The 26,208-nt window shown below is 42.0% G+C and overlaps 2 protein-coding genes across 10 annotated transcripts; one reads left to right on the forward strand and one right to left on the reverse strand.

Moving 5' to 3' along the window:
* Window positions 1-1,665: 1,665 nt before the first annotated feature.
* On the reverse strand, window positions 1,666-17,781 carry LOC112219723 (PH and SEC7 domain-containing protein 1). 7 transcript variants are annotated; one of them, XM_042302353.1, is made up of 17 exons: window positions 17,696-17,781; window positions 16,974-17,114; window positions 16,733-16,881; window positions 15,630-15,724; window positions 13,080-13,637; window positions 12,679-12,757; window positions 6,681-7,977; window positions 6,422-6,502; window positions 6,121-6,292; window positions 5,898-5,987; window positions 5,730-5,773; window positions 5,350-5,522; window positions 5,081-5,151; window positions 4,795-4,940; window positions 4,312-4,456; window positions 3,905-4,051; window positions 1,666-3,793 (listed from the first exon to the last, which is right to left on the reverse strand). In XM_042302353.1, the coding sequence occupies exons 5-17, from the start codon at window positions 13,614-13,616 to the stop codon at window positions 3,509-3,511; spliced, it is 3,267 nt and encodes a 1,088-aa protein (XP_042158287.1). In that variant the 5' UTR covers window positions 13,617-13,637; window positions 15,630-15,724; window positions 16,733-16,881; window positions 16,974-17,114; window positions 17,696-17,781; the 3' UTR covers window positions 1,666-3,508. The 7 variants fall into 7 exon arrangements, with proteins under 7 accessions (XP_042158287.1, XP_042158290.1, XP_042158285.1 ...); XM_042302356.1 differs by having other exon boundaries at window positions 12,679-12,739; window positions 13,080-13,771; XM_042302351.1 differs by having other exon boundaries at window positions 13,080-13,771.
* LOC112220418 (zinc finger protein 664) lies at window positions 17,198-20,601 on the forward strand. Of its 3 annotated transcripts, none has more exons than XM_042302358.1 (2): window positions 17,198-17,457; window positions 18,401-20,601. In XM_042302358.1, the coding sequence occupies exon 2, from the start codon at window positions 18,547-18,549 to the stop codon at window positions 19,993-19,995; it is 1,449 nt and encodes a 482-aa protein (XP_042158292.1). In that variant the 5' UTR covers window positions 17,198-17,457; window positions 18,401-18,546; the 3' UTR covers window positions 19,996-20,601. The 3 variants fall into 3 exon arrangements, with proteins under 3 accessions (XP_042158292.1, XP_024238089.1, XP_024238088.1); XM_024382321.2 differs by lacking the exon at window positions 17,198-17,457 and adding an exon at window positions 17,710-17,816; XM_024382320.2 differs by lacking the exon at window positions 17,198-17,457 and adding an exon at window positions 17,829-18,156.
* Window positions 20,602-26,208: the final 5,607 nt, after the last annotated feature.

Here is a 26,208-nt window from a genome sequence, read left to right on the forward strand (position 1 = left end):
TACAGAATCATATGAAATGCTCTAAGACCAGTTTGCAGCTGTAGGTGTATAGGCCAACATTGCTGTTCTGCAGAATGAACGAGTTGTGCGTTCCACCTGGCCACCTTGCCACCACATTCAGCAGCAGCTTTTCCGCATCAAATATTTCTATCACCTGCACATAAAGAGTGGAAGCCTTTCCTTTTCACATAGTTGAAGTCATTTTGGGATGGTGATTTCATGGCGATGTGAGTGCCGTCTATTGCTCTGTTTGTATTTGGGAACCAATTGATGGCATCATGGCAAAGAAACGCATCTTGACTTCAACATGTTGTGTGATTCTGTATGGAAATTGTATGTGTTACTGTTCGTTTTGCTGATGACTGCATCCAAAACATTGTCTCGACGGCTGTGAGATGCCAATCGGAAAGCTCCCACTGAAAGCTCTTGCCAAAAACACGAGGGTGGATTTTATATTCTTTAACCTTTATTTAACTAGTCAAGTCAGTTAAGAACAAATTCTTATTTACAATGATGGCCTACCAAAAGGCAAAAGGCCTCCTGCAGGGACGGGGGCTGGGATTAAAATAAAAGTATAGGACAAAACACACATCATGACAAGAGAGACACTACAACACTACATAAAGAGAGACCTAAGACAACATAGCATGGCAGCAACACATGACAACACAGCATTGTATCAACACAACATGGTAGCAGCACAAAACATGGTGCAAACATTATTGAGCAAAGACAACAACATAAAGGGCAAGAAGGTAGACACCAATACATCAGGTGAAGCAGCCACAACTGTCAGTAAGAGTGTCCATGATTGAGTCTTTGAATGAAGAGATGGAGATAAAACTGTCCAGTTTGAGTGTTTTTTGCAGCTCGTTCCAGTCATTAGCTGAAGCAAACTGAAAAGAGGAGCGACCCAGGGATGTGTGTGCTTTGTGGACCTTTACCAGTATGTGACTGGCAGAACGAGTGTTGTATGTGGAGGATGAAGGCTGCAGTAGATATCTCAGATAGGGGGGAGTGAGGCCTAAGAGGGTTTTATAAATAAGCAGCAACCAGTGGGTCTTGCGACGGGTATACAGAGATGACCAGTTTACAGAGGAGTATAGAGTGCAGTGATGTGTCCTATAAGGAGCTTTGGTGGCAAATCTGATGGCCGAATGGTAAAGGATATCTAGCCGCTTGAGAGCACCCTTACCTGTCGACCTATAAATTACGTCTCCTAGCATGGATAGGGTGGTCATCTGAATCAGGGTTAGTTTGGCAGATAAGACTTGGATGTGAACCGGAATAGCATGTGTTTGTCTTTTTAAAGTAGGTCTTAAATCCTCAAAAATCCTATAACATTGGTTTTGGGAAAGGATATCGGATGATCCAATCTGTACTTTCTGCAGAAAAAGTCCCACCTGTCTCTAAAAACGTGCTCTCGGAGAAATGCAGCCTAGGCCAAATCTTCAAACGGAGCAAGCCATTTCTCATTCCATTTCCCATTATCTGTCTTCTATAGTATTTCAACAATAGCTGCACTTTCACACATACCTCTAATTTAACAAATGACTGTACTTTATATGGATTATAGTAATAAATGCACTGATGTGGTCAAATTATAGGCTACAGCATGTCAAGATATTTTGCATGAATTCACAATGGAAATACTATGAAATCGTATAATCGTATAATAATTATTTAATTATTACTCTCACAATTTTACAAATTTTCAACATACATTTTCCCAATTCTACTCTTGACAAGGAGTTCCCTTATTCCACCACTGGCCCTGTGCGTATGCATGGTCATGGCTGTGTGTAAATCTACGCCCACTCAATCAACCAGTCATATTGATAAATCTCACACTTTGCGTTGAAATAATCCCACCCATGATTTACACCTAGATTTGTGCCTATGCATCATTGATAAATGAGGTCTCATGTGTTTAACAGGTTAACATTGTCCCAGAACAGCAGGATTTTGGACTTCTCCTACTGTTACAATTCATGTACAACAGACCAATAACATGAAGGTTTTCCAAGATGGCGTCTTTTCAGTTTATCAGGCAGACACACCTGGAGCATTGCCATGGCCTGATGCTCCTGCCAATCATTTGCTCAATCAATCATCCACATCTTTAGAGTCTGACTTCATCTTAATAGTCTGTTGTTATTAAAATAAATGAATAGGAACTATTTTCCCAGAAAATACATACACATAAGCATTATCACATTAACCCAGGTCCTGTATCAGCAATATCATAAAATGACATATTTGATGAAACCATGTCTCATAAGAAGGGTCCCTCTTTATCCTTACCAAGTGACCTGAACAAGGAAAACTCTGGGCCCTAGTAGTTGGTTCCCAATAAAATTATGAATGTATCATTTATTTATGAATGTACGTATGTTCCTGTTAAAGCTACCAATCTTGATCCTGAAGAGACCAGCCCAGTGAGACAAGGTTAGACCAATCTGTATTGTCTGTGCCCCTAACTGCGTTCCTTATTGTCACATCACATTCCTGTGTGTCATCCACAACAGTGACATTAAGGAGCAATGTGGGGGTCTTCTGAAACATCCTGTTCTTTATTGAGACACTCCAGGTTGACCGCGGCTGAAGATGTCACTCTGAAAGAGAACAAAACGGCCCAGAACTCCTCCATGTGCCACCAAGAGAGATCAAAAAGTTGTCTTTGTCTGCTATTAATTCCCTTTATGCCATTCCTATTACCACAAGGGGATATGTGACTGGCCGGCTCAATGAATCGGGATGGATAATTGAACTAAACTCAAAAAGGCTAATTGGGATTGAAATAAATTAACTATCATAAACTTCTCTGTTCTCAGAAAATAATTGTGATACTTATAGTGTAATATTATGGTAGTGTTAGTCTTTCATGGAGATGCAGTTCAAATATGTTTATATAAAATTACATAAAAGATACAAGAACTTAAAATGAGCATATTGACATAATTTTGATGATTTTTCAAACTGTACATGCCTTCATGTGTAATATGCTGTTGTATAGCACCCCCTTGAGGTTACAATTGCACACTGCATACATAGACCATATGGCGCAGACAAGTAACATTTTGTAACTGCAGAGATACATTTCTAATAGAAATAAACACGAATCTCAACATATCACAGGAAATTCAGAGGTGTAGGTATGTTCATGTGCATTTTAAAGGGAATAAAATAATTCAGAGACAAACATTATCACTCTTCTTGACCTGTCTCAGCAGGGAGCATTGACTTCTGAGGTTTCATTCATTTTGTTCAATTGAAAGTGCACAAATATTAATTAAATACTTTTATGTAAAGCAAATGTAACAAAGAAAAGGACACAAGCAAGATCCCTGAGATTGATTAATTCTGTTTTGATGACTTTTGCCTTCTTGCTGAAAATGAAAACGAAAAGGACAGTGCTTAGAAGTAACACATTGTGTCTATGTCCTCAAAGGAGCCATTTAAAAACTCATGTAAGAGTCATATTTTAATCCCTTTTGGGCACCTTTTCTCATATGTCCCGGTTGCGTCGAGGTATGACGATCTTGCGATAGGTCCGTCTTTCCGAGATGTTGCGTTTGACTTTGACCACGTGGGGCAAGGCCATCTCCACATCCAGAGAGGGGCTGGAGTGGGACTTCTTCAGGGTTCCCTCCTCTCCCTCTTCATCCACTGTGTCCTTACACACAGCTCTGTCAAACAGGCTGAGCTCGCTGGTTCCCACCTCAGTGTCGACTGACTGATTCAAACCCTTCCAGACCTCCAGCATCTGGATGTAGGCCTTGTAGCGACATTTCTGTAGGGAGAGGTGGGGTGAGAGGGACTGTTAGTTAAAGACCAAACAAGAACATACTCACACACAAACCCATACCCACACACCACGCAGACTCATCGTCCTCTCACACACCTCATGCTGCAGGTACTCCTCTCTGACACGGTGTTCCTCCAGCTCCTTGGCCTTGGCCCTGCGGCTCTCAGGGAGACTCTGCTGCAGGTAGGCCAGGTCCTCCTGGAAGGACAGCAGCATGCGAGCATGGGACTGCAGCTGTCTCTCCTGCAGGGGGCAGCAGAGAGCCAGGCTCAGTGAACAGGCTCAGAACACACTAGGTACAAGGTGTCCCTAACCACAGATCTAGGATCAGATGACCTGACTTGCCTCAGCACAACTATAGTACATAACAGTCTCAACGTACTACTAGACCACTAAATATCACAATTTACAAAGATGAAAACAATGCATTAGATTAGAAAACAAAGAGACAGGGACTATGGGGAGTGAACCAAGAGTGTGAAAGTGTGTGGTGAGTACAGTACCAGTGTATGAGCAGACTGGGAGGCAGGCAGGATGGGTCTGCAGAACCTCCTCTGAGAGCCCACGGCAGCAGGGAAGGGAGGAGAAGAGTGCAGGGCTGACACCAGGTTAATACGGCTGATCCATGAACTCATCTCTGCTGTGGAGCTGAAGGACGACAATGGGTCCATGTACATAGAATATACTGTATTAGTTAACATATATCTAATATTAGTTTTATATACTGTATAAGAACATATCATGTGAATTAAAGGCAAAGTCATGGGATTACCAGACTGTTGCATCCTGATTCATTTGTTTGTTCCTTCACACCATCAAAAACATTAGTCTCATGTATAACAAACGTACATTCACAATTCCAATACTACATAGATATAGTTCTTGTCTCTCTTTGACACTACCACACACACACACACACACACACACACACACACACACACACACACACACACACACACACACACACACACACACACTAGACTCACGAGGCCTGGAAGAGGAAGACCCTCCAGTCGGCAGTCTGCAGACGGAAGACATGTGGTCTCTTAGTGTAGTCTGCTGCCTGCTCTGCCAGGGCATGGTGCACACTGACCACCTCCTCTGTACTCAGCCACTCCATCTTATACTCATCCTGGGGAAGGGGGGGGTGGACAAGGTAACTAGCAGTGAGGGGTTAGTGTAAAAGGCATCCTGGACATTATCAAGAGGCTGTTCAATGGTAAGTATGGAAAAGGAGGAGTTGACAAGAAAGAGGAGGAGGAGGAGACTAACCTTCTGTAAGTAGAGGACCATTCCCTTCAGCACTCCAAAGAAGGTCTTCCAGCTTCTCTTCCCCCAAGGAGCTGTCACACACAGTTACATTACATCACTCCTGAGGTCAAAGGATGCTTCTCAAACACACTCACATACTAAATCATTTAGTCAGACTGATGAATCATCAAAAGATTAATCAAAACACTATGATGCTCTTGTACATGGTTTATTGCCCTGACATTTTAGTTCCTATGTTTTTGTGCAAACAGTGTCACAATCTAACTCACTGCGTTTGCCATCGATGTCAGCGTGGGCCTTGCGTTTGAGAAAGCCCTGTTTGAACACTGTGGCCTTCTTGTCATGAGGCACATCTTGGAACGGGTTGCTCTTGGAGCGCAAGGGTGCGTCCTCTTTAGCATCCTCCACCAACAGCATGGAGCTCTTCAGTTCCTTCTCATCACTGCACAGGGCATATAGAGAGATGAGGGGAGAAATGAAGAAGCAATGGGGATTAAATAAAAGAGGAATTAAAATATGAAAGGTGAGAAGTGAAACAAAATCAAAATCTATTGGGAAAAGTAACAGAATACTGTGATACTGAACAGCTGGTGGTAAATAATTTAGAATAATGATACCCATTTCCTTGTTCTTAAGTCAGACTACTTACACTGCCCATTCCAGAGGCTCATTCTTAATGGTGTTGTAGAGAGCCTGAGAAAGAGACAAGAGGACACTGAAAGAAGGACACTGAAAGGACACTTAAGTCTTACATAAGGACACTTAACAGTCTCTACTGAAATATTGAGTAGGTGTAGAATGAGGAGTGTAATCTTACCTTTAACAGCTCCTTGCTGAAGTTCTCACCCTCATTCATCCCATCCAGGTTGGACACAAAGCTGGACACAGACATGGCTTTACCCACATTCTGAGGACAGACACAAAAACATTATGTTTAAATGTGTAGATATCCCACAACCCACACAACCATTTCCTTACAGTGAAAGGCCTAAATATCTACACGTTTGCCACAGTATGTCATCACTGCAGTGGGGACTCACTTGTCCATGCAGATCAGAGTTCAGAAGCATCACAGCACAGGTGAGTGTGAGTACTTCTCCTGAAGAGGAGAAGGTGTGAGGGTTGCACTGCTGGAAGCGGCAGGAGAAATGCTGCAGTACTCGCTCTCTCTCCTGGGTCTCACCGATCAGCACCACCACCCTCAGGAAAGACCTGGGAGAGGAGGGCAAAATAGAGGAAGTAGAGAATGATTTATCAACCGAATATGTTAATTTAAGAGCATTACTTGTTACTATTATAGTGAACTAGGAGAAATCTCATTAGGACGTGTGAAGGACTTACCTCAGGCCTTGGTCTAGACTCTGACCGGTGAAGTCAAAGAACTTGAGGTACTCCTGCCCAACAGCTTGGCTAAAGCCATTGCTGAATTAGAGAGGAGCAGGGAAACAAGGACAGGTCAAGTGCATGATTCAAGGTGACCCCTTCTGCAAAAGAAACTCTGAACGTACTTACTAGATCATTACCCTGATAGTTACTACTGCATAAGAACCATGTAATGTAACGTTTGGTCACTCCATGTTTTGCGGCCTTTAGTTCTTACTCTTTGTCTAGGTGTTTGACCACATCTGTCTTGTGGATCCCATCCAGCCTGTAGAGTCTTTCAGCCAGCCTGCAGGCCTTCTCCCTGTCCAAAACTCCCCCATTCATATGGACCACCACTGGTTCTGAGGCCTCTGTTTGCTGTACCTGAGACTCCAGTTGCTCTAAACTTCCTTCCCTGGGCGGCAAACATGAATCCTCTTTATACTCTTTTGGTTCCAATTCTTCTACCTGCTTGGAATGCTCTGTCTGTGCACCCTCTTCTGTCAACTCAGTCAGTTCAGTCTGCGCTGGCTGTTCAATCTCTGACTGTTTCTGTTCTTCTGTATGGTCTGACTGTTCAAGTTCCTCTGTGCAATGGAAATATAGATCTAACTGCTTTGAATGTACTGGTTTGTTATCTGTCTGATCTAACTGTTCCGTCTGCTCTGACTGTTCCGTCTCCCCTGATTGTTTTGACTGGTCAGAATCTGTTGACTGTTCCGTCTGTTCTGTCTCCCCTGATTGTTTTGACTGCTCAGAATCTTCTGAGTGTTCCATCTCCTGTGATGTTTCTGTCTGTGGTTCCGTCTGCACTGAAAATTCTGTCTGCTCTGAGTGCACTGTTTGTTGAGAATGTTGTGTCTGTTGCAATTGTTTTGATTCTAAACATTCTGTCTGCTCTGACTCTGACTGGTCTATCTTGTCTGACTGTTCTGCCTGTTGTAAACGGGTCTCTTCAGTTTGCTGTTCTTCCTCACCTAACTGATTTGAATGCTCTACCTGGTCGGACTCTACAAGTTGCTCAGACTCTTCTGGCTGCTCTGTTGTCTCGGTGTTGTCTTTGTATTCACTCTGTTTTGTGTGGTTAGGCTCTGACTGCCAACTGTGTTCAGACTTCTCTGTGAGTTCTGACTGTTCTTTCAGTTCAGCTGGCTCAAACAGGTGCTCTAAGAGTTCTATAGTCTCGGATTCCCCCTCCCTATCTGACTGTTCCCTCCCCTCTGACTGCTCGGTCTGTTCTGTCTGCTCGTCACAATCTCCATTATAAACTAAATTAGTTACATCCTGTTCCTTCTCCTCATAGTTCGCAGAACTTGATCCTTGCTCTGAATTGATCGGTATTGTTAGCACTCTGCTAGTCTGTTCCTGTTCCTCTCCCAGTACAGAGTCTAGACTCTCACTATCCTGCCCAGTCTCTGACTCTCCTGTCTGTACAGGGCTAGGAGCTCTGTCAGAGGGTGGGATAGTATCTTCTGTCACAGGCTGTCCCATCTCTTTCTCTGTCTCCTGCCGCGGAGAGCTTTCTGAAAGAGAGTCTGAACACAGAGATACCCATATTAACATTGACCAAGTCACTCGGTACTTTATGAAGTAAAAGTGGCACGAGAAGTCAAAAGCATTTGAAATGGTAGCATCTATCAGATTATGTCAAAAATTGTTCAATAAACATTCAAATTGGGTTGGAATGATCAGTGTTTGGAAAAATGCCAGCTGTGTGCTAATATAAGTGGCAACGCACATGCCCTGCCCACCTAAGGATCTCTCCTTTTCAGCCATATATTTCCTGTGTTTAGGGGGTGCAAAATCCACTTGTCACTTAACTCATCTCGCTGGATTGATTGCTTTCATTTTACTCAGGTGACTCTTTCCCACTCTTGCTTGTGCCATTGTTTTTTTCTCTTAACGTAACAACTGAGGAAACTTTGGTAATTACCCATCAAACACACTCCGGTAATGGCTGAAATGAGCTCAATGGATTACATTGGCTTTCCGCTGTATCTGAAACAATGCTTCGTCTGAGACTTAACACACCGTCTCCTCACAAGAAAGAGGAAAAAAATAACTTGATTTTGATGGAGTGTTGATTTTTTCAAATTAGATGCTCTGAAATGAAAGCAATTTCCAAAAATGAACACTTGGATTATTAAAATGTGTCTGATTTCGCAAATAATGTAAAGTATGTATTGATAGGTGTAATCTAGAGCCAGGTGTTTTTTATTTTAAATTGCATAGTATCCTTCTCTTGACACACTTTGAATTATGCAAGGTTACATGACAACAACAGTAATGAATAATTCATGAGGCAGTCTAGCCACAGGTATAAGCCTAATGACAGGTATAAGTCTAGTGACAGGTATAAGTCTAGTGACAGGTATAAGTCTAGTGACAGGTATAAGTCTAGTGACAGGTATAAGACTAGTGACATAGGTATAAGTATAAGTCTAGTGACAGGTATAAGACTAGTGACAGGTATAAGCCTAGTGACAGTATATAGTGACAGGTATAAGACTAGTGACAGGTATAAGTCTGACAGTGTGACAGGTATAAGACTAGTGACAGGTATAAGACTAGTGACAGGTATAAGACTAGTGACAGGTATAAGACTAGTGACAGGTATAAGACTAGTGACAGGTATAAGACTAGTGACAGGTATAAGTCTAGTGACAGGTATAAGACTAGTGACAGGTATAAGTCTAGTGACAGGTATAAGACTAGTGACAGGTATAAGACTAGTGACAGGTATAAGACTAGTGACAGGTATAAGACTAGTGACAGGTATAAGTCTAGTGACAGGTATAAGACTAGTGACAGGTATAAGTCTAGTGACAGGTATAAGACTAGTGACAGGTATAAGACTAGTGACAGGTATAAGACTAGTGACAGGTAGTGACAGGTATAAGTCTAGTGACAGGTATAAGACTAGTGACAGGTATAAGACTGACAGGTATAAGACTAGTGACAGGTATAAGCCTAATGACAGGTATAAGTCTAGTGACAGGTATAAGTCTAGTGACAGGTATAAGTCTAGTGACAGGTATAAGTCTAGTGACAGGTATAAGACTAGTGACAGGTATAAGACTAGTGACAGGTATAAGCCTAGTGACAGGTATAAGTCTAGTGACAGGTATAAGCCTAGTGACAGGTATAAGACTAGTGACAGGTATAAGACTAGTGACAGGTATAAGACTAGTGACAGGTATAAGACTAATGACAGGTATAAGTCTAAGACTAGTGACAGGTATAAGACTAGTGACATAAGACTAGTATAAGTCTAGTGACAGGTATAAGACTAGTGACAGGTATATGTCTAGTGACAGGTATAAGACTAGTGACTATAAGACTAGTGACAGGTATAAGACTAGTGACAGGTATAAGACTAGTGACAGGTATAAGACTAGTGACAGGTATAAGACTAGTGACAGGTATAAGACTAGTGACAGGTATAAGCCTGTGACTATAAGTGTGACAGGTATAAGACTAGACAGGTATAAGACTGTGACAGGTATAAGACTAGTGACAGGTATAAGACTAGTGACAGGTATAAGACTAGTGACAGGTATAAGTCTAGTGACAGGTATAAGACTAGTGACAGGTATAAGACTAGTGACAGGTATAAGACTAGTGACAGGTATAAGACTAGTGACAGGTATAAGTCTAGTGACAGGTATAAGACTAGTGACAGGTATAAGACTAGTGACAGGTATAAGTCTAGTGACAGGTATAAGACTAGTGACAGGTATAAGACTAGTGACAGGTATAAGACTAGTGACAGGGATAAGTCTAGTGACAGGTATAAGACTAGTGACAGGTATAAGACTAGTGACAGGTATAAGCCTAGTGACAGGTATAAGACTAGTGACAGGTATAAAACTAGTGACAGGTATAAGACTAGTGACAGGTATAAGACTAGTGACAGGGCAAGTTTTTAGTGGTTGCAGCCCTGTTCCACCCCTTTATATTAATTTAGTAATTCATGTAAATACTATGTACAGTGTATACTATGTACAGTGTATACTATGTACAGTGTATACTATGTACAGTGTATACTATGTACAGTGTATACTATGTACAGTGTATACTATGTACAGTGCATTCGGAAAGTATTCAGACGCTTCACTTTTTCCACACTTGTTATTTTTTAAATTGAATTAACCAGATAAGTTGACGGAGAACACATTCTCATTTACAGCAACAACCTGGAGAATAGTTACAGGGGAAAGGATGAATGAGCCAATTGTAAGCTGGGTATGATTAGGTTACCATAATGGTATGAGGGCCAGATTGGGAATTTAGCCAGGACACCAGGGTTAACACTCCTACTCTTACGATAAGTGCCATGGGAACTTTAGTGACCACAGAGAGTCAGGACACCTGTAAAATATCCCATCCGAAAGACAGCACCCTACACAGAGCATTGGGATATTTTCTTTAGACCAGAGGAAAGGGTGGATCCTATTGGAGTTCCAACACCACTTCCAGCAGGATTTGGTCTCCCATCCAGGGAGACCCTGCTTAGCTTCAGAAGCAAGCCAGCAGTGGGATGCAGGCTGGTATTCTGCTGGCACAATGTTATGTTAAAGCCTTATTTTAAAATGGAATAAATAAATGTTTTCCCTTATCAATCTACACACAATACCCTATAATGACAAAGCAAAAACAGGTTTTTATGCATGTCAGAGCAAAAACCAAGCCATGAGGTCGAAGGAATTGTCCGTAGAGCTCCGAGACAGGATTGTGTCGAGGCACATATCTGGGGAAGCGTACCAAAAAATGTTGGCAGCATTGAAGGTCCCCAAGAACACAGTGGCCTCCATCATTCTTAAATGGAAGAAGTTTGGAACCACCAAGACTCTTCCTAGAGGGCCTTGGTCAGGGAGGTGACCAAGAACCCGATGGTCACTCTGACAGAACTCTGACAGTCACTCTGACAGAGCTCCACAGTTGCTCTGTGGAGATGGGAGAACCTTCCAGAAGAACAACCATCTCTGCAGCACTCCACCAATCAGGCCTTTATGGTAGAGTGGCCAGACGGAAGCCACTCCTCAGTAAAAGGCACATGACAGCCCACTTGGAGTTTGCCAAAAGGCACCTAAAGACTCTCAGACCATGAGAAACAAAATTCTCTAGTCTGATGAAACCAAGATTTAGCCGGAATGCCAAGCATCATGTCTGGAGAAAACCTGGCACCATCCTACGGTGAAGCATGGTGGTGACAGCATCATGCTGTGGGGATGTTTTTCAGCAGAGGGGATTGGTAGACTAGTCAGGATTGAGGAAGAGATGCACGGAGCAAAGTACAGAGAGATCATTGATGAAAACCTGCTCCAGAACGCTCAGTACCTCAGACTAGGGAGAAGGTTCACCTTCCAACAGGACAATAACCCTAAGCACACAGCCAAGACAACACAGGAGTGGCTTCGGGGAAAAGTTTCTGAATTTCCTTGAGTGGCCCAGCCAGAGCCCGGATTTGTACCCGATCGAACATCTCTGGTGAGACCTGAAAATAGCAGTGCAGCGAGATGCTCCCCATCCAACCTGACAGAGCTCTTCGAGGATCTGCAGAAAAGAATGGGAGAAACTCCCCTAATACAAGTGTGCCAAGCTTGTAGCGTCATACCCAAGAAGACTCAAGGCTGTAATCGCTGCCAAAGGTGCTTCAACAAAGCACTGAGTATAAGGTCTGAATACTTATGTAAATGTGATATTTCAGTTTTTAATTTTTAATACATTTGCAAAAATGTCTAAAAACTTGTTTTTGCTTTGTCATTATGAGGTATAGTGTGTAGATTGATGAGGAAAATCCATTTTTAAATAAGGATGTAACGTAACAAAATGTTTTAAAAAAGTAAAGTGTCTGAATACTTTCCGAATGTACTGTATATGCAAATGAGGCACATATAGTTCTTTATTTTATCACAATGCATTTAAAAAAAACTGATATAAGAAAACATTTCTATATATGAGTGCATAAAAAAAGTTCAATTCTACTATAAACTGAATACCTGAATTCCCACCAAAATGCCTAAACTTCATTCATTCTTTGTCAGTGCCAGTACAATGATATATAAGCTAGGATTTTTAAAATTCTATAAGTTTGGAGCATCCTCATCTATTGTCCAACTCATGCATTTAATAGAATCCATTTTTTTTAACCTTTTAACAATTTCGATGACCGTTGCTAACATAAGAGTTCGCCTGTGATTTGCTTGTGAACAATGACTAGGGCCTGCACTCACCATGTTCCTCAAATAGCTGTTGTGCTGAAGCCTCAACATCTGGGCTCGGTGTGTCACATGCCTGGAATTGCAACAGCAGCTGTCAACAATAAACATCGGGCCGGGGAGAACTTGTGATTAAGTAAGACGTGGGATGATCAGCACTCAGACAGAGGGGACCTGGGTCTCAGATGACTGATACGTATAACGGTATATATTCCATCCACCTCTTCTCCACCTATGACTGAAACTTAAATACTGGTATTTATGAACACAGAAGTATTGGTATTTATCACTCTAAATATTATCTTCCTCTTGCACTCTCGCAGACAGACAAACACACACACGCACACACATTGTACCCAATGCTATCATCTCAAACAGACACATAACCACAGTCCCTCCCTGTTGGGCTGACGTACCGGATGGGAGTTTTCACTGTCCAGAGGCAACTGCTGTTCCGGTCTATTGTGCTTCTCTGTCTTCTCCTGGACAGACAGCTCTATGTTTATCATTGTCACACAGGATTGATGCTGCTGCTGTTGGTGGTGGTGGTGAAGGGACAGCGGGTTCAGAGTCCAGTCCAGACTGGCTGCTCCACTGGAATCCAGCTCATCGGCCAAGCTATTGTCAGTCATGGGGAAGGGTGTGTCAGGGGAAAGGTCAGGCATGTCCCACTGCACTGTGGCAAAGGACAGAAGGACACTGGGACAGGTCATGGGGTACACGGGTAAAGTCATGGAGTCCCAGTGCTCCTCTGGCTCCTCAGAGATCCTTCCAGTTTGAGGAGAGTTGTCCTCTTTCTCCCTGTCGGCCTCACTCACCTGCTTCTCCATCTCTCCCCACCGAATAGCCTCCTCCAGGGGCCTGCTCGGTGGTAGGAGCTCCAAGGAGGTGCATGTCTGGCTGTTTAGCTGCTTGAGGTCTGGGAGAGGAGAGCACACCATAGCCTCCTCCATAACCTCTCTCTTCACTCAGTCCTAAGCAGAGAGATACGGTTCAGCTTAGTTCAGTCTCATTACTCTGTGCAGGGCAGGTTATCCATCTCGGAATTAGGTCACAATGATGCTGTCATGGTAGACTCCTGTGGTTGGTTACAGCTTCCGGTGCTGCCCTAGTAAGCAAGAACATTCATGTACAACAAAATGACTACACAACACACATTAATCCAAACCCCAGAGTAACTACTGACTCCTTGTTCATAAATTCCCAAAGTACTGTTTGTAGAGTAGGGTGACCAGACGTCCCCAATTTCCAGGGAGAGTACCTGATTTTGGTGGCCTGTCCCTGTCTAGAGCTGTCCCCAGAAATGTCCCAGATTAGCCTTCAGAAAGAAAAAAGCAACTCTAGAAGTTGAGGCTGATATTTCAATTATCAAACGCTGTATACAAAAAAAAATGTGCATGAAAAAAGATCTGTTCCTGTAACAAAATCTTTGAGAACCTTATGAGAACATTTGATCAGTGATATATTGTGACCACCGCATGAACAACCATGGCCATGGCCAGAAAGTGTTGCCTCAAACAGCATAGGCTACCAAACTTGGGTGATTATGAAATGACTAGATAGGCTAATACTAAGAAAACTGTTGAGAGGTAAGGGCTATTTGACCAAGAAGGAGAGTGATGGAGTGCTGCATCAGATGACCTGGCCTCCACAATCACCCGACCTCAACGCAATTGAGATGATTAGGAATGAGTTGGACCACAGAGTGAAAGAAAAGCAGCCAACAAGTGCTCAGCATATCCTTCAAGACTGTTGGAAAAGCATTCCTCATGAAACTAGTTGAGAGAATGCCAAGAGTTTGCAAAGCTGTCATCAAGTCAAAGGGTGGCTATTTTGAAATATCTCAAATATAAAATATATTTTGATTTGCTTAACACCTTTTTGGTTACAACATGATTCCATATGTGTTATTTCATAGTTTTGATGTCTTCACTATTATTCTACAATGTAGAAAATAGTAAAAATAAAGAAAAACCCTTGAATGAGTATGTGTGTCCAAACTTTTGACTGGTACTGTATATATATTCTGCGCAGCTATGAAAGAAAAGCCCATCTAAACAGGTGCAGTACATCCAAGAGAAAATACCAGTCTGCTGCCTGCTGTCTAAAATCTACTCACCAATACTGTCTACCTGACTAATATATTAAGACTCTTACAGTAAGTAAATTAGTAAATTGCATACATTTTCTAAAACTGGACTATGGTGTGCGATTAACATTCTTTAAATTGACAGAAAGACAAAATCCCTAAATGTAGACCTGTGGCGGTTCATGTCACTCTCACACACAAACAGCCATGGTTCAGTGACAAACAAACCAAGAGCCTCTAAAACATATTAAACGTAAGCCAACACTCACCATTCACTTCTGTATACCAAACACTGTTAATTTATTTTATAAACCCTGTTTACTGCACTCTCTTTTGGCGTGGCATGGCGGACGTGCCTTGCAATGACTTTTGCTGAAACATTAGAGGCGCATTTACTTCCTGACCACAGAAGAGTATTCTCTCCGAATGAGAGAGAGGGAGAGAGAGAAAAGGTGGAGAGCAAAGATAGAGAGAGAGATTGAGAGCCAGAGGGTTGGGGTGTGAACAGATGCCATGAATATTCATGTCTACTGCTAACCATGAACCTGAGCTATCGCAATGTACATTCATGTCATGTACGTAAATGTATGTACATGTATGTCACTGTCCATGGACAGACCCTGAAAATATCAGTGAAGATATACAATAGTATGTTGTTGATCCATACCAAGGACACTATCTGATTTAAACACAGCATTTTGGTAATGATTCATGTGAAGCCTCATTTTAAGCCCTCAAGTCTTCAGAATTGAGCTGTCATAAAAAGTAGGTTAATGTGGAAATTTTTCAGATACTGGACACCCATTCCCTCCATTTTAAACTTTCACTCCATTTCTCTCTGTCACTCTCTCAGTCTTTTCTTCAATAGTCTACTCACGTCACACAACCGACATCCGGGACAATGCTTGGCCACACTTCCTGTTTGGGTGATCATTTCTCATTTCCTGTCAGGCTGCTGGGCTGGCGCTCCATCTACCAATACCAAAGAGTGGAAGAAAGTTAGAATGATCAATGGACACGTTCTTTCTGCACCTCATAGTTCCTCATTGAATTTTTGCGATTGAGATTTTCAGATCATTGAGATTGTATAAAGACCCACACGTATTGTACCAACTCTTTTACTCTTTCATTGGAGTCTGGACGAAACACTTTACAGTTATCAACTTTCCTTAGGTATAAGATTTGAAGCTATTCAGGAGGTCATGGGTTCCACTTGAAATCTAATTAGAGGAACATTGTTCCCTTGCAGACACAATATAGGCCTATGTATTGTTTGGTGTAATAACAACACTAATCTGTGTGCTTAGATTTGAATGATGCTGGCGATTAAGATTTCAGATTTTTAAAGTTGAGGAATAAACGTGCATTGATAAAACAGAGATTTCAGTTGTGTCCTTTAAAATTACCAACATAATTTAGCCAAATTAGGGAATGAAAGTATAAGGAATAGCGACAAGAAGACAATGGCAAAGGTTTAGCATAGCTGATGAACCATTACATGAACTTGTGGATGTCCCAGTAATTATGTGGATCTGTTGGTATCCCTTACCAGTGGACCGTTGTATTAGCATACACTTTGCATGAAACTCTAGTCTAGAGGTGTTGAAGCAGCCCACAGGCTATCAGAGTGAGATTCCAAACTGATTGTAACCACATTGACTCTTAAACGACACAACTAAAGCCGCTACATGACACATAAAAATATGCAGGAATCAAACCACAAACTTGAATGAAACCATATATACCAACAGACTAACATGGTTAAAATACAGTATATTACTCATGTGTGGAAATACTCTAGATAATAAGCACTACTGTTGTCTGGAAACTAGACATAGCAGAACATGGCTAAGATCATTAAAAACTAAAATACATTAAATGCACAGTTAGAGCTACAAAGTTAATAATGTCCCTAAAAACGACCAAGGTTTCACAGAGTAACACTTGCCAATTTCATAGTAAACTTGGATATCGACTTACCCTTTCAAGCTTTCTCAAGGGGTATCATATGATCAGTTAGCTAGTAGGGCTTTAAGTCAGTCTGGGGGGGGGGAAACTCTTTATTGCCATGTAGATAGATGGCTTACAGCACACGGCGTAATCCCTCCAGTGACTTGTCAATCTGGGTGCTGCAACACAGACCCACAACAAACAAGTCTTACAGCCTCTCTCAGACAGCGCTAGCTAGGGGTGTCACAGAGAGAGGACGCATGCAACTCACAAGTCTTGATCCACTCCTCTGTGACAGATACCTCTCATCTCCAGGCAACAGATCCCAGACTTCCGCCACTCTCTGCTCATCTGCAACACGGATATGCCTGGGAAAGACAGGGGAAGGGGAAGGAGGAGTGGAATGAGAGAGCTGAAAGAGGCAACAAAAAGGAAGAAAAGGCACATTGTGATTGGCAGTCAGAGAAAGCGCACAAAGACACCTGAGAGCATTGGGCCTCTGCCCACAGCCTAAAGGCACCCACACGGGTTAGGGGAGTGTCTGAACTTCATTCCTGAAACTCAGACTGACACAAGGGAGTGAACTCGTAGAGCCTCAGAACACAGCAGGCATTCTTTTAAGCAAATAACGATGTAAGCCATTGGACCCTATTCCCCAGGTCTACTTACAGAGGAAGAAGACGCTGTTACAAGACAACATTCCCTCTGTTTCTTCATAAGGATTGTTCCATGTAAACCTCAAAATAACAATAAAGGTAAACAAGCACTTTACATGTGTTGACTTCCTAAATGATGTTGTTTTGTAGCACTACATACAGTAGGACACCACATGAAGAGCTAGTTGTTGTGACAAGTAGTATAACTTGGATCTATGCTTCTTGAACACTAGCTACTTGAACAGTAAACACGTGTCAAATCACCAAACAACCCCCTACAAGCTCCCCTCGACAGAATGCACTAAATGTATGTCATATTAATGAACATTAAACGTACCTTTACCTGCCAGGTGGCTAATACGCTTGAATAGACGGCCAACACACATGCTATGCGTACTCCTAAACTGCGGAGGCGGTAAAAAGGCACTACGGAAAGAGAACAACAAAACGAAGGAACGGTACGTCACTTTCACGCGACGTTTACTGGTTTGCTTTGTTCCGTACACGGCAGCAACATCATACACACCCATCTTGTAAGATAGTTTAGAAGGTTTTAAAGTATGTTTATCGTTTATTTGTATCCTATTTATTAGTAAACTATGGCCAAGTCAAAAGATTTAAAAGTATTCTTGGAGTCGTCTCTGAATGCGATTTTTAAAGCCACAGTGAGTGACATATTGGAGTCAGTGGACCAGACATTGTCTGAGTACAAGGGTAAATTACAAAGAATTGAAACTGAGAATGAAGATCTTAGACAAAGGTTGCACGATCAAGACAACAAGGATTCGATAGTTAAGGGTATGTACATTAATGCACAGTTGTTTTAAAAATGTGTGCATCTATCGATGCACACCTGGTTGCATAATGGCGAGGTAGGCCTAGCTGTCCAAACTTGAGGTACAAGCCGCCCTCAATATGGCCACCGAGCCAAGCTGACCCTCACTCTGTTGCATGTTTACATGTTCTTTTCCAGGCACCCATTGAAACCATGGATAACAGTTTACTTAAAAAAAAACTTAAACATGTGTTTTGTTTTGCACAGACCCTGGAAGTAACCAGGATGCTGTTCACCTCCCTGACTTGTCAAGGAAGACCTGTTCCAGCCATTCAGTTGTCGGCCAATCCCAGAAGCCAATCAAAACACAGGGTGATGAGCGAAGGAGCTCCAGGAGACAGCAGAAGGACAAAATGCCTCAGAGCAGAGGGTCTGTCTCTTTTACAGATGCAGCAACTCAGCAGGAACCAGAATGCCTCCAAAACGTTTCTGCCTTAATGTTCAAAAACATAAAGACAGAACCTGATATGGAGGATGACTACGCCATAGACCTCTCAAAGCCCCCGTCTCCTCTCAACCTGGCTTCTAAGCAAATTAAGACAGAGAGTGCTGAGGTAAATTACATCATTCCTGAAGAGTATGATGAACACCTTCAGTCACCACTGGACACAGATGTGGACTCTAGAGACAGCGACAGTGACGTCAAAGTCACCATAGTATCTGACAGTCACATGGAGATGGGAGACGAGTGCGGCCATTTTGTTGAGTCAGAGGGAAGGCTGTGTCACAATGTAACTGGAGAGGCTGAACCAGAAGAAGACCCCTTCCTGACATACTACCCTGACATGGGATCTAACCCTGCTGGGATGAGTGGGGAGGATATTTTACCCACTTTGAACTCTGCAGAGTCCTCTAAAAACGCACAAGGCTTCTACAACTGCACCCAGTGTGAGAAGACATTTAGTCGAGTGCAATCCCTCAACATCCACCTGAGGACTCATAGTGGCGAGAAGGCCCACTGCTGCAACTACTGCGGCAAACGCTTTGGCCGAGCAGACCTGCTCAAGTCCCACAAACGCACTCACACGGGAGAGAGACCGTTCAGCTGCGACCTCTGTGGTAAGAACTACGGTCACCCGGGCCAGCTCAGAATACACAAGCGTGTTCATACGGGAGAGAGACCGTACTGCTGCCCACACTGTGGGAAACGCTTCAGTGAACACAACCAGCTTAAAGTCCATTTACGAACTCACACAGGAGAGAGGCCATACAGTTGCACTGTGTGCGCCAAAACCTTCAGCAACGCAGGTAACCTGAGGATACACCAAAGAATCCACACTGGTGAGAAGCCTTACTGCTGTGTACAGTGTGGCAAGAGGTTCAATGGTATGGGGGACTTGAAAACACATTACAGGATTCATACAGGGGAGAGGCCGTACCATTGCGACCTGTGTGAGAAGACATTCAGCCAGGCAGGACACCTCACCATACACAAGCGGATGCACACAGGAGAGAAACCGTACACATGCTCAGAGTGTGGTAAGAGGTTCAGTGTGGCGAGCAGCCTCAAGCTGCACCTGAGGACTCATACAGGGGAGAAACTCTTCAGCTGCTCTTACTGTGGGAAGAGCTTCAGTAGGTCTGGCCATCTGAAGAGACACGAACAGGTCCACACCAAGGAGAAGGTCTACCCTTGTGACCAGTGTGGGAAGACCTACACCGACCAGTCATCCCTCAAAAAGCACCAGAAGACTCATGGAGCTGAGGAGCTGAGGACCGAGGAGCTGAGGACTGAGGAGAATGAGAGCAGTACCAGTAGGACTGATGTTTCCCATAACCTGGAAATAAAGACTGAAGACTAAGACTGTTATGTCATGTTACTGTATGTGTTACAGTGCACTCTATATGGCTATTTAATGTTGATGTATCAGTACATTGTAGAAACACTGCTGAATTTCACAAGAACTCAAGCTTAGATTTCCCCAAGTAGTAGGACAGGAAACAGCTTTGAGCGTATGTAGCCTAAGAGCCATTCTTGCCAGTAATGAAGTATGGTAATGATTGTCATTTGTGTTAGACTTTCTATGTATAAAGCGGTAATGTTATGTTCTAACACTGTACATAGCTTTTAAGGCATATTCTCGATCAACAAAATGTTGATTTTCTTTAAAAGAGTGTCATGCATTTTAGGCTGTGCAAGGTGTAAATAATGATTGGTTGCAATGGCTTTTACCTAGAGACAAACCATTTTATTTCATCTATGAACATGTCACTAATTTTCACAGTTAATGGGTTTAGAAGCCATACTTTTAAGACATGAATGTTATGGTAGAATATTGGATTATTTTGGTAAGAATGATGCCAAACTTTCGAAATTATTTATTATTCAAAGTGTAATTAATTGGCCGATGTATTGTGGTAAATGATACATAAATTTGACTTGCTACTGAGGATCTATCCTTAATATAACAAATTAAAAATAATTTATCAAAACCAAATACCTCCATTCCTCAGTTTCTACAGTGTTGTATTTATTTCTACAATTTAATTTTTGACCTTTTATCATTCTGACACCAGCATTCAAATCAGTTGGTATACAGACAACCAAATGCATAATCCTCGAAGACATGATAGAGTATGTGTTAATATTTGTGTTACTAATTCATTACACACCTTTGATACAACAGAAGTAACATGAAATGACATCGGCATACAAACACATGTCAAAAGAACTGAGTATGCTCAACATTTTATTGCATTTACTTTCTAGATAGCCTTATTTTCTCGAAGGCATTTCCATCCCCATACATGCAGCATGAAGTAAGTAAAAACAAAGATATAAAGGAAGTTTAAAAAAAAAACATTTTGCCCATATGCTAATTTAGTTTCACCTTAAATCTGAGAATAGTTGTCTACTAGTAGTCTACCAACATCTTGTGTCCTCACATTGTCAGTTTTGGACCAAAACTACTTCCCACCATAATAACCAGACTTCTACCAGTACAGTATGTGTGTTGAGGGATCATCCTGAGTTGGCTGTATTTCTGGTACAGCAGCAGCCAGGTTTCTGTGGTAGTATTTTCTCTTTTGACAGGTAAAGCACAGGTTGGATACTGCTGCTAATGTCCATGAAGCCAAAGGCAATGTAGTGGATATAGCACTGGAATACATCTGGGGAGAAGTATTGCTGGAAGGGGAACAGAGCCACAGGAGGGAAGTAGTTCAAAACAATGATTGCCAATATGATGAGGACCATTTTAAAGGCTCTCTTCTTGACAGGGTGCATCTCGTCACGGCCCGGCCCAGACTGCCTCAGGGCCCATAGGATGGCGACATTACAGAATACCATGAAGGCGAATGCTGCCAGGATCATGACTGTGAAGACCCTGTCAAAGTTCACGATGTTGCCCACGCACTTGGCGGTGGAGTAGGCCAGCGTGACAATCCACACGACGGCGGCAAGCACGGGCCGGTGGCTGCGGTCCTTGAGTTCTGTGAAGGTGATTGGGTGGAGCACGGCCATGTAGCGGTCCAGGCAGATGCAGGACAGGAAGAGTGGAGAGGAGTCCTTGACGCCGTAGAAGAAGCGCAGCACGTACCAGGTGCTGCTGGTGGTCAGGTAGACGATGTTGGCCAGCTCCAGAGGGGGGATGAGGCAGAAGAAGGTGTCCAGGATGGCCAGGTGCAGAATGAAGATGTCCGAGGTGGTGGAGTCACTCTTGTTCTTGTGCAGGAGCCACAGCACCATGACGTTGGCTGGGATCCCCAAGAACATGTTGATGAACTGCAGCACCAGGTAGAAGAGAAGAACGGCTGGCATGCCGTCACACTGCTCATATACAGTCTTGTCCCCTATGCTGGAGTTTAATGGTTTGTGTGAGATGAAGAGCAAAGACGAGTTGAAGAACACCTCCATGATGACTGGACTAGTGGGAGACTCAGTAGACACCGGACAAGAACTCTATATCTGGACAAACAAATAATACAAACTTGTCAGATTTAGCAAAACTTCTTTAACAGCTAGTTTGACACTTAAAACAACCTTTCCTGTAGCATCTTCATTTTTCTCTTTACCCACTGAAGAACATCAACATGACTTAATATCTGTCTTAAAAAATAAATCATGTTACCTAATTCCAGAATCTAGTTGTCTGATATATTCCCCAAGCCACATGTTTGTAATATGTACCACTGTTTAAACGTAAACTGTGAGTACATCCCGTTTTAGTTTCTAGGTACGTAATAAAGACTGAGACTTGCCGTATGTACTCTGTTTCCTAGGAGATATTCCTATGTACGGTAGCTAAAGCCCAGACTCATATACAATGCTTGACAATATAAATTAAAACTTTGGTTCTTCTGTTCTGTTCTAATAATAGTCTACATTCTGGACACCTGACCTGGAGCTCGACTGATAAGAAGCCCATTGATGGTTTCTGAAAATATTTGAATGGACAGAAACTCCCAGTATATACAAAACAAAGAGACAGGCTTACTGGTAGGTTACAGGGCTTTTGGTAATAAAACATTTGAATGGAGAGAACCTCCCAGTCTATGCAAAATAAAGAGACAGACTTACTGGTAGGTTACAGGGCTTTTGGAAATAAAACATTTGAATGGAGAGAACCTCCCAGTCTATGCAAAATAAAGAAACAGACTTACTGGTTACAGGGCTTTTGGTTTGAAGGAACAGTATGTCTTCAGCTGGTTCAGCTCTGTGTTGCAGTGAATGGTGTCTGCTCTGTGGTGTCTCCACTGTATGGTGTCTTGCACTGTGGTGTCTCCACTGTTGCTCATCCTCCTTAATTCTTCATCTGTGTTCATCTGTGAGTGTGTGAGTATGGACTGAGCCCTCACCTCAAAATAAGGTGTAGAGAACACCCCCTCACCGATGACCCAACACTACGGGGATCCTGACGCTCCAATCACCACATGAAGATAAGGGTGTGGAAACCTGGAAAATGTTTCCCCTGGCATCCATAGCACGCTTGGCCGTTAACTCACTGTACACACATCACTAAGCTATTTGCATGGCTAAAACACTATGTAACAGTACTGTTTTGTCATTTATTAAACAGTTATAGTATAATACATATAGTAATAATAATACATTTAAAGAGAGGTGTGGGTATAATGGTTCCATTGGTTTGTTTGGAGAATGTGTCGTGAGAAGCCATTGCCATTCACACTGATTGGCAATGATGCAACACGCCATTGGAGCCTGACGGAAATTTGGTGGTAAACAACTGATGTAACAATCCAGAAGATCATTTCTGAAATTCAGTGTAACAACGGGTAATCTGTTACATGGGCATGACATGCATTATTTTGTGATCCGTGAGCTGTGATGACTGTCAGTGGTGTACACAGTACATTGGCAGTGAGGATTTTGTGTTTGGCTTCATTGGCGAAAAAGGCTCCTTGATGCATAGCCTGCATGTGCTGTTTGGCATGTTATCTGTACAGATATATAGAATAGCTCCTAATAGCCTACTCTTAATGTCAGAAACGGATCTCATAAAGAGTTCGTTTGACCTTTCAGATGACCTCTCAAATTACAGAGCACAGATTGTTCTTTCTTCATTTTCATACAATTATGGAAGAACCGTAACTTAGAGAAATAAAGACATCTACACAAACGAAGGAAGCTTTTTTCAATTCTAAATTGTAATTAAATGACACTTCACTATGATGTCACATATTGGTGGTTATCTTTAAAGTATTTTAATAAACCTTTCATCTAATGACAGTCAATCAACTCAACTGGATCCAGTCCAGAAGGATTCACCTGATTCCTTTACTAATTTGTATGTCTGATTTGTTTCTGTCTGATTTTTTTGGGTTGAATATGGTTATAACTTCTGTATAACTTTGTGTGTTTATCTTGGTTAATGGTTACAACTCGCCACAGCATCTGTCGAAAGACAACCCAGGTTTGTTCATCGTGACTGAATCCAAGGTTGTGTCTACATTAGTTCTATGTTCATACAGGACATATTTTGCTCATATAAGGGAAGACTCCCAGACAAGCGCCACTTTCAGCCCGGGGCTCTGAGCTCCACCTGCAGCCACAAGACCAGGTTCTGTTTTTATCAGCAGACAAAAGATCTAACCAAAGTTCATTTAAATGTCCCCACATTCAAATGTCATATACATTTTAATTATTCCATTCTGATTTTGTTTCATGTAATTTCCTTGTAATTTCAGTTATCAGTTTCAGGAAATGTCTCATTAGATTGCCAATTTTGATGAAAATGACAGCAATGAAACTGATAGGTTTAAAGGAGATGCCATTTAGTTGAGTTAAATCCCTTTCTCTTGCAAGTATCTCAGAGAAAAGTGACAACCTGAAATCACATAATTGAAGAACACATAATGCCAGACATTGTTTTCATGCTTCTCCTATCCCACAGACAGTACGTTGTGTAAAAGTCACGACCCCACCATGCAGCAGTCAGTCATGCAGACGACATGATGCCCCTGGGATGCCATTGCCATTCTGTTTAGTTAGTCTCTGAGAGAGAGATGAACAGCAGAGGAAAACTGCCCTTGGAGTCTCTGACTCAATATGCTTAGTTGTTGCTGCTTTGGGTGCCCTTTTAATTAGTGGGAATTCATGCTTCAAGTGGAATCAGTGGACTCTAAGATAATCGTAATTAATTAGGAATGTTCATGGTTGTTGTTGTTGTGTTTCAAGCTGGTGAAATGTAGTGTAATCAAAAATGTGAATGTCATATGTTCATTGTTAATTTGCTCTATAGTTATTACATATATAATATATTTTAAACTCACGTCTCTAATGAATAAACCCCGCTGTCTCACCATTTCTAAAACTTTGGCAAGACATTACACCAATTCCAATCAAGTTTTTTCCAGAGAATTATATGCCCAGGACAAACAGAATTATATTCCTTATTAAAATCTCCTCCACTGGATCTGACCTCATAAAATCCAAGGGTACAACATGAATATTGGATGAATTATGTCCTACAGTGAGAACGTAGTAGGACATTTCCTAATCGGATGGTTATCTGTGAGGCAAGAGCCCCCTACTCAACTACAATGGGTGTCATTGATCTGTCAGAGAAGCCACGTGTTATTTCTCAACAGAGAAGATACAAAGATCTCTATCTGAGAGTTGACTATATAGCTTCTAGCAATCTGGAAGTGGTGCCTAATATTCTCAATGATATTCTTATTGATACATCATTAAGCATGGTAGATCTTCTGGTTAGTTACACTGTGTGTCTGTCCATCCCTCCTGTTACAATAACACACAATCAAAGGTTATTCATCTCAACCTGTCTATCAACTTGGCACTAGTGACTTTTATATTTGATGAGAATGGACAATTTGGAAACAAAATCAGTCATAACCTTTCAGTGCTAGTGTATATGTGTGTGATTATTTAATAGTGCTATTAACAAGCAACAACAGACACAAGGAGTTATACAATAGAAGGGGAACAAAGTGTATCAGATGAGGATGTATCAGTCAATCTCTCTCTAGACAGACCTCACACAACCAGGCCTCATTCTCTCCCCCATGCAGGAGAAACACATCACATCTCATGGAATACCTATTCTCTTCCTCACTGACATACTTACATCTAGACATTTGTGTACCAGCAGTTTTAAGATTCTAGATTTTCCATAGACACCCCGTACTGGCAAACATTGTTTGAGACTACGTTGTTCCCATAATGCAAACATTGCATCGACATGGCTCTTTGATAGATGTTTCCGATTTCTAAATTTAACCCAGGTTCCAACTACAAAATCAACAATCAAGGTTTGGTTGATTTCGATTTGAATTCATGTTTTCTGACAACTCAATCAAATATTAATACAAAATGTGTCATCTTTTCCCAGTGTGCTTTCCATATAAACATTTGTTTCACCAAAGTAAGTATTTTTTCTATTTTACTTCATTTTCTAAATGTTTGCCGTGCTGGAAAAGAGGTTGGAATATTAATTGAGGAGTAATATGAAAGGTCTAAGCTCCCAACTGTTCCAAGTAAAACATGACTGGAGACACCTGCACCCAACAGCTTTTCAGTCAACATCCTGTAACAT

This window comes from Oncorhynchus tshawytscha, linkage group LG20, assembly GCF_018296145.1.
Source record: "Oncorhynchus tshawytscha isolate Ot180627B linkage group LG20, Otsh_v2.0, whole genome shotgun sequence".
NCBI classification, from domain to species: Eukaryota; Metazoa; Chordata; class Actinopteri; order Salmoniformes; family Salmonidae; genus Oncorhynchus; species Oncorhynchus tshawytscha.